At 47.3% G+C, this 8393-nt stretch overlaps 1 protein-coding gene across 4 annotated transcripts in view; it reads right to left on the reverse strand.

The window, feature by feature from the left end:
- Nucleotides 1–110, reverse strand: part of KIF13B (kinesin family member 13B) — a 125858-nt gene extending 125748 nt beyond the window's left edge. For all 4 annotated transcript variants that reach the window (XM_085305663.1, XM_085305662.1, XM_085305661.1 and 1 more), the window contains exon 1: nt 26–110. In XM_085305663.1, coding sequence (XP_085161789.1) covers nt 26–80 — 55 coding nt within the window. In that variant the 5' untranslated portion in view covers nt 81–110. The remainder of the gene's footprint in view (nt 1–25) is intronic.
- Nucleotides 111–8393: the final 8283 nt, after the last annotated feature.

The following is an 8393-nucleotide window of genomic DNA, read 5'->3' on the forward strand; positions in this document are numbered from 1 at the left end:
GAGGGGGCGCGCGCGCGGCGCTCACCTCGCCTGTTCATGGGGCGGACGCGCACCGCCACCTTCACTTTGGAGTCCCCCATCGCGCCGCTCTCTCGCTCGTCCCTCCTCGGCTTCCGTCTGCGGAGGGGACACCCGGCAGCACGGGGAGGAGCGCTGGGGGCGGGGGGGAGGTGAAACCGAGGAGGAGGAGGAGGAGGGAGGAGGAGGCGGAGGCGGTGGGAGGGGAGGCATCGTGCGTGAGCGACGTCCGTCGCGACTACAGCCCCCAGCGTGCAGCGCGGCGGCTCGCCCCGCAGCGCGGGCCAGGGCGGCGTGGCGCGGGGCGCGCCGGGAGTTGTAGTCCTGCCCGTGCCCCTCGCCTCGCCTCCGCGGGCGTGGAGCATTGCATGCTGGGATATGTAGTCCCCCCAGGAAAGGGGGTGGTGTAAAAGCTGCTCCCCCAAATGCTGCTCTGTGGGTTGCGATGCGCGGCAGGGAGCGGACATTTAGGGGCACGGTGGCCCTCAGGGCCTCCGAGTGGCTTCCTGCCCTGCCGCCAGGTAACCCACATCGCGGCTCAGCCCCCGGCCTGCGCACGGGGGTTATATTCCCCCCACACACACCACCCCGAAACCGCAGGAGGAATATCTGAATTTTGTTTGGTCAACTTCTCCCGCCGCTTTCAGGGGGTTAAAGGCRCTTCTCCTGCCTGCTCTCCCTCCCCGGTCACCTGCAGCCCGCGTTCGCCGCAAGCGCGCAAGCAGAACTGGCTCCTGGCACCAAATCGTTTCTCCTGTGAAGGAAGAAAATCAGAAGTAATTTTCTCCTCTTGTCTTTTTTGAGCGCTGGGAGGAGTTCAGACAAAGATGGGACTATTTAAGTACACACGATAATGTCTGAGCTGCTAGCTGGTAACGCGTCCTTAACAGCTTCACTTGAACGTTAAATAAAATTTCTCAGTGAAATAGTGCAACACCCCCACCTCCCCAAGTCAGAAAATTGATCATTTGGCCTTTCCCATGCTAGTAAGAGACACGGCTGAGGCGGGAGACCTCACTTCACTACAGGCTTTTCTCTATGGGTAAAGAGATCCGTGTTGTCTGGGCAATTTCCAGCTGTTTTAATCGTGTTATAAGGCACATTGCAGACCGCGAGGGACAACCCAACGTGCGGAGCAAGGTTTTGCTGAATACCAGCCTCTAAACTCGCCGAGCGGTCGCCTTTCGTCTGTCACCGCGCAGCGAGCACGTTGTTAACCGGTCCATTGCACTCCGCTTAGTGGAGCCAGTTCGTTAAAAGAGCTCAATAGCAATCATCGGAGACGGGCCGGACGGTATTTATCCCCGTTAGGCGGCTCAGCTGTTCAGCCACGTCTACCGCTTGTGAGGACCAAGAGCGAAACCGCAACCCAAAGATGCAAAAAGCTCATTTAAATGGTCGCAGTTGAATAACCTTGTAATTGCTGTTGGAGTTCGAAACAAGGATTCTCTCTGCGTCCTTTCCAAAGGCCAGATTTCAGCAAGGGCAGAAAAKAAATATTCAGAGCTGTAATCCTTCCGCCTTCCAATGTCAAAAACGRGGACAAGGCTTTATGACAGAATGACAGAAAGGAAAAAAGAAAAAAAAAATCCCCACCACAGTTCCAAGTGGTTTTAAGATGAGATTTTAGTAGGCAACGCTTTTTGCCAAGGATTGGGCTCGATATATGACGTATCATTTCACGCCTGGCTGACCTGAGGAGTATCTTGTCAAGGCAGAAGGAATACAAACATAAAGTCAGCATTCAACTGACACTAGGATTAGCGTCCACGTTCTTAAGAAGAGAGACGCAGCATCCCAAATGAGCACCAGGGTARGAAATTACATTAGAAAGAAATAAAAACACAGCAGGTCAGGCCAAGCAGGGTGGCAAAAGCCTYGAAAGGAGACTGCGTGTTTTGCGTGTGCTAGCAGAAAGCGCTGACTGCTCGCAGCCTCGCAGTTCTGCGCCGCGGGAATCGTACAGCTGTGTACTCCGCGGCGGACAGGAGGGACGTCCCGCACGCGCAGGCTACACAGTTGGCTCTTGCACTTGTGGACTTGCAGATCCGATTACAAGATGAAACCGGGCTTTGAACTTCTTGTGGTATTTTCGCGCTGGGGCTCAGCAAACCACACCAGCATTTTCTGAAACTCAGTACCTTGCTGCTGAGATATATATAATCCCCACTCTACAGCTGRGGACAATGAACAGTGGATTGAAGCATTTTTACATGGGGCTGAGTCACCTGGACTCTGATTTAAATAAATGCAAAGATACTTGCCCGATGTACATACTGCAGCTGATAGCAGGTGTGACCCAAATGCAGTCCTTCTTAGGCATCCTGCATCTTCTCTACTCTGTGTTATATAAAAAGTTGAACAGTAAATTCTTTGAGAAAGGATTGTGTTCCAGCTCTTTCTTTGTTAGAAAAAGGTTCCAGGGTTTTCTAAGTACATGGACAATAGCAAATGCAAGGGTTTAATTTCTACAAGCTTTGCCTCTATTTTCTAATTATAATGAAGATTTTATTTAAAAAATCGGAAAAATCTCCCTTTCAGCCTCAGTTCAGTTTTAATTGCCAAAGAGAAGCTTCAAAGTGTCCTATCCTTTATATAATCACTGTTGTTTTCTGCAGTCTTAGGCCCCCAAAACTATCCTCATCCTGGACATCCTTTCCGATGCCATTTGTGCCCAGGAGCAATAACTCCTCCTGGCCATGGGCCGTGATGCCTGGGGCSTGATTTCCTTTACGCAGCCAGCATCTCCTGCCATGAATTGCAGTAATGCAACTTATCTCTTATACATTGGCAAAAGCTATGCCAGCGTAATTACCCCACTGTGAATTCCTCRACCAGGCCTTTCCCCAGCTCAGTGGCTCGGGAGCTGTGGGAAGCATCTCCCTGGAGGGGCACAGCTCAAAGGCAGGATATTGTTTCCATTCACAGCCCTGGGACATGCTAATTATGCTGGGAGGAAAGAGGAGGCTGGCAGCATTCACATGGGAGGGACAGGCTGGGCAAACAGCTTGCAAAAGCCAACTTCACCCGTCTTMTAGGGAACTGTCCAGAGCTCTTTTCCCCCCTTCCTAGTTACTGTAATGAGGAGCCGACTTCCCAGATTAGCTCTGGTTATTTAAATGCTAATTTAATTAACAAAACATCCCTGGGAGGGAAGGCATTACTTGTCCCTCCCATTCATTTATCSAGTTTCTGAATGCAACACTGTTTTAAGCAGGTTGAGGAGCCATGGCTATGGCTATACCCACCTGGACATCACTGAGATTGAAGCTGTAATGTGGAGAAGAGAAAATCAAAGTCCTTGAGCTCATTTTTTTTTATAAGCAAGTAAGACTGATCATTTAGAAGTAACCAAGTTGTAAGGACTTCATGTGTCCCGCATCACTGCTGTGCGTGGGGCACACGTATCAGCAGGCGGAGATGGAAGAGCTTGGCTTTCATTTTTGCCTAGGCAAAGGTATGACTGAGTTACATCTCCGATCATCTAGGCGTAATTATATCTCATGGCAGTCTTTGGGACATCTCTTCTTCCAAACTGCAGCGAGTGATAAATCTAGCCTATTTTAAACCYATTTCTTCATTTGTTGGAAGTGCATGTCAGAAGAGACGCATCAATTATGAATATGCTGTAGACCTAGTTTCTACCCATAAATCATTCAGGCTTTGGAAAACTAAAGCAGAAGATCTTATCAGTGCTGAGGYAGCTGCATAGAAACTCTTAAGTGTCACTGGGGTCCACTTTAGGGAGAAGCTGAGCATCACTGCCATAGTCCCTGTCCACAYCAGGAGGCATCTAGGGTGCCCAGCAGCCCTGCAGCTCCTTCGCCTCGTCACAGAGCAGATCTTCTGCACAGAAGTCTATGGAGAAACAGTCAAAACTTAAGATTTGTTTCTGTGCATTTTTTCATAGAYTTTTTTTGTCCTTTTTCTGGGAGAACACTGGCAATTAAGTCATGGGTTTGATTGATTCATAATATGCTAATTTGTCTTCAGGTTTATCTGGCTTTTCCATCTGAAGCTACGAATACATAAACATAGTACAACTCTTGTAGGCAGTTAAAGRCAAAAATGGAAGATGAGTTTGTCATAAATTTCTTTCAGCTATAATCCAGAAAGAAGGCACCGAGTGAAATCGATATTAAGAACCGGTCAAGAAATCTGGACAGAAGAGAGGATCATTTTCTCCAAACTGCTTGTGTTAATATCCTATTTGTTACTGGCTCTTCTATTTTTTTAAAGGGATTGCTAGAAATTTCTCAAACAGTTTTTACAGTTTTTTAGGTTCAYGTGACTCGCATGAGTTTTGGCATGGCATTTTCTGCACTCCTGTTAACAGGAGCTTTGTGAGCTTTGTAAGCTCCCCCCCTCCTTTTTATAAATTACTCCAAAGTTCAAAGTCCTGCTCATAAATTTCATGGCGTTATAGGCATTACCCAGAGGGAATCCCGAATCGATAGCCCTGATGGCACGATAATCCCTGCAACCGGCCCTGTTTATGGCAGYGAGATTGCCTACAGCCGCTTCGCCTGGGCTGCAGTGGGAGCTCCATACAAACTCCTGCTCCCGCAGGCGATGCAGAGCCCTGTAATATTAGCGATTTATGTGCTTGTAAGATGAGGCCGCAAATGTTTCCGCCGCCCCTGCGCTGCTTTTTGTCCGAGCGGTTCTTYGTCAGCTACAGATTCGACATTGGCTTTTGTTTATTTGAAAAGAAAATAGATTTTCTGTCTTTAGAGAAAATGAGAATCTCGAGAGAACTTGAGAAATACAAAATCGGCGAGGGAGTGTGTTCGGCGAACGCCGGGCAAGCTGGCMGTCTCAGGAAAGCAAAGAAAACCCGGCACAAAGCCGTTCGCTGGCGCTGCGAACGGCGCGTGTTTCCGAGCCGCGCGACGCCTGCGGCGTTCACCCCCTCGCCCTTCCGAAGCACACCGCCTGCCGCGATCGAACTGCCTCGCCTGCGGAACGGGCGCGATGTTTTATAGCTTCAGCCGCTGAATCCCGTCGCCTGCGGAGAAGGAGAGAACCGCCAAAAGCCACGTGCCCGTCGCCGTCCCCCCGTCCGCGCTTTCTGCCTTCTCTACTTCCCTTCCCTGCAGAAGTTCAGAGCTGGTCCCGTTGACCCAGACASCCCTGGACACCGGAGCAGCTCCTAAGCCAAACCCAGACCTGAATCCCCCAGCTGCGCTTGCACGACTAAACCGTTTTATGCATTTTGCCTGCATATAGCAAATACTGCCGTGGGCTAAAAGGACGGCTGCGGACACCCCCAGATTGAACGAGCTGCTGATTTGATGCTGAAAACCAGGGGAAACTGTGATAAATGGGGATGTTGCTTTCACGGCCAGGAACTGCAGAATTTATTAATAAAGTGGGATTTTCGCAGCAGCCAAAAATCCTTCCTGACTCTCTAGACAAGAGCGACACCCGGCGGCTAAGGAGCAAAGGAAAAGCAGGTCTAGTCATCATGTTKGGATAATTACCTTCGGGCAACTGATTGGTGGCAGTCGTTGCAAATGAATTAACTACCTCAAATTAAGTGTTTTTTAAAAAATAAGGTGGAAATGTTGTGTAGTGGACATGCACAGTGAAACGTTGCACTGATGTTTTTTAAAATCCCCAGTTAATCCCCCGAAGTCACAACACCGCTGTTAATATTGGCACACACACAGTCCTTTATTCGTTGTCTTAATTCTGAGCCTTCTTAACTGTGTTTCGAGTCTTTCCCCCACAAATGAAAGGGCTAAAAATGTACTTTATTTGGACTTTACTTTGGACTTGTTAAAAATGGGAATGGAAATGCCCAGGTAATTACAACCCTCGCTGAGCTGAGGCTTTAATAAAATGTCAATAAAATGTTGGCAATGTACTGCTGAAAGCTGGCATCAAGGGCCTCATCTGACAACATGCTCATCCAACGAGCAAACCAGTCTGGCTCTTAACTTAAAAGTCCCTGCGGCATTTCTCAGKTGGTTGAACCCAGATATTACGTTTTCCTTAAGGTACCTACTGACATGCTGATGTGCTGTATAAAGGGAATTCAGTTTGCTTGGCTGAAACACGATAAAATGTTTCTGGCATTTGAGTCTGGCTGCAGAATTTTTGCAGACTCCAGGTTTTGCAAAGTCTGAATCTGGATTTTGGGACCAACAGCCCTGTGGCTTTTGCTTTTTGACCTAGCCCTTCTCCCCCACCATTACCTTTTCTCCTTTATTAAATGTTGCAATTGGTGAAGATGTAAGACAAAAACTGAGGTTTCAGAATCTTCCTCTTGGCAATACACAGCCCTGAAGYCTTGCAGAAATCCCTGCAGGCACTCAGCACACAACCTGGGTCCTTGCACTGTTTCCGTTTCCCTTCCCTGTGAAACTGCAGTAAGAAAAAGCCAAATAAAGACACCAGAATATAAAGCATCAGAAAGAATCAACCAGTTAACAAGTCCTAAGGCTGATACAGATGTTTCATGATTTTCATATGCCAAATGACCCCCCTGGAGCCCAAGATCTAGCTGGAAACTAGGCCAGCTTTAGCTTAGGGGAGCATCTTGAAGCTTGTGAAGATGTGAACTCACAATCTGGGCCATGAAACCATCAGTGCTGTGGAAGTGCATCTCCTAGGAGGTTGTTTTATAAGTTCAGAAGCCAAAGATTTTTTAGCCTTATACTATTCTTTCTGCTTGCATTTTCTTTTCTCCTTCTAGATGTCTTTATTATTCCTATACTTTTTTCAGTCTTTTCTGGATTTTGCTGCCTTCTGCCTTGGTGACAACAAATGGGAAAGCATTCCCCAGGCACAGTGCAGCAGCGTTTCCTTTGGTAACTAGGATCACTTTCCTCATGAAAAACGATAGCGTTTGGGATTCCTGCAGAAATGATGTGCCCGAGGCTTTGCCTAATAGAGCCAGCCTTCCCGGCTCGAAACGATAGGAGACGTCTCATGTCGCGTTAAGCCCTTTCACACTGCTCCAAGTGCTCAACCACTGCGAGGCCACTGTAAAATAACTCAACTGTCAACGTTAAAAAAAAGACAAGGGAAAGCCCTCTTGTTAAGCAAGTAAAGTCTATGGGATCTTCTTCCACTGCTTTCTGTGGGAGCTCTTCCAGCTTTCCACACCCCTTTCTCAAGACACTTGCAAGATAAATCTTCATATGAATTAGCTTAACAAATTACCYGGTGCGAGGAACCTGTTTTCGTGGATTCTCAGGCAGAACCAGAAATGCCAGCGCGGTTGCTTCTGGACTAGGTTTGGCCTCTCTCAGAATTTGCCTGTAATGCTAAATCCTACAGCCAAGCGAGACCACTGAATCTCGGCCCCCTCTGCCTTACATAAACCAGGATCTTGCACACTGATTCCTGCCCCAAACTTTCAACTCTTCTCCTAAGTAAGGTTTTGATGCTTTATTTCCAGTCGGAGTTTGTTTAGTTTCTCCTTCCAGTCGTTGAATCCTTCTGCCCTCAGTGTCTAAGTTGTGTTTCAAATAATGCTGGATGAGATGAGGTTGCTGCCCGTATGCATCCTTCTTTCTAGAGATGCTCTGAAACCAGCTGAGGGTTTGGATAGGAACTGGCTAGGACCTTTTTCATCTCACTTATTTCTTTCCTAAAATTTTAGCATCTAATCTGCCTTAGCTACTGGACTCTGTGGTCAGGAGAGAGAAGAAGTACCTGGAAGGCAATTTTCCTTTCCTGAAATAGGTGTCAAAGACACATGGGATAAATCATCCCCTTCAGGGACTATAGCGAGAGTTTGGTTGACTAGTGAAGACTTAAAGGGCCTAACTTTTAGTTTGCTAAAGTAAAGGGAAATGGCTCCTACTCTAAAGCTTTTAGATTGGACATGCAAAATGTTCTTTGTTTTTTCTAAGAGTGGTGGAGACCAATGGAGCTGCTTTCCCCTAGCCTGCTGCCACTGATGTGATTAACCGATACCTCTGTGGCTCTGCAAACAGGTTGTTCCTGCTCCTCGAAGGTGCTTGATGCTCTTCCCTGGATATTTTGCAGAAACTGTCGGTTCTGAGCATCTCTCCAAATCATAATGGCTCTTCCTTTTCATGCACTGATGTTCTCAGGCAGAAGGGGGAGCCCATACATTATTTTTTGTGTGCAATCATAGCAAAAAGATGATACAAAACCCTGGGATCAGTAGGATTTTTTAACATGAGATTGTCTGCTTAGCTAGTGTTGCACACACACCTAAGGGAAAACAAGCTTGTTAGACCCCARATTATAGTTATCAATTCCTTTGCAACAACAAGAAATCAAGTAAGGTTACAAACCTGAACAACTTCATCATGTGTCATCCTGCTGGTTCAAATGTTAGAAAATAGAATTTATTTAAGAACTCATTAAATAAGCACAAATGGAGTGAAGACAAG

The sequence above is a fragment of the Rhea americana genome, unplaced genomic scaffold (assembly GCF_003343005.1).
Source record: "Rhea americana isolate MKP2758 unplaced genomic scaffold, rheAme1 scaffold_225, whole genome shotgun sequence".
Lineage (NCBI taxonomy): Eukaryota > Metazoa > Chordata > Aves > Rheiformes > Rheidae > Rhea > Rhea americana.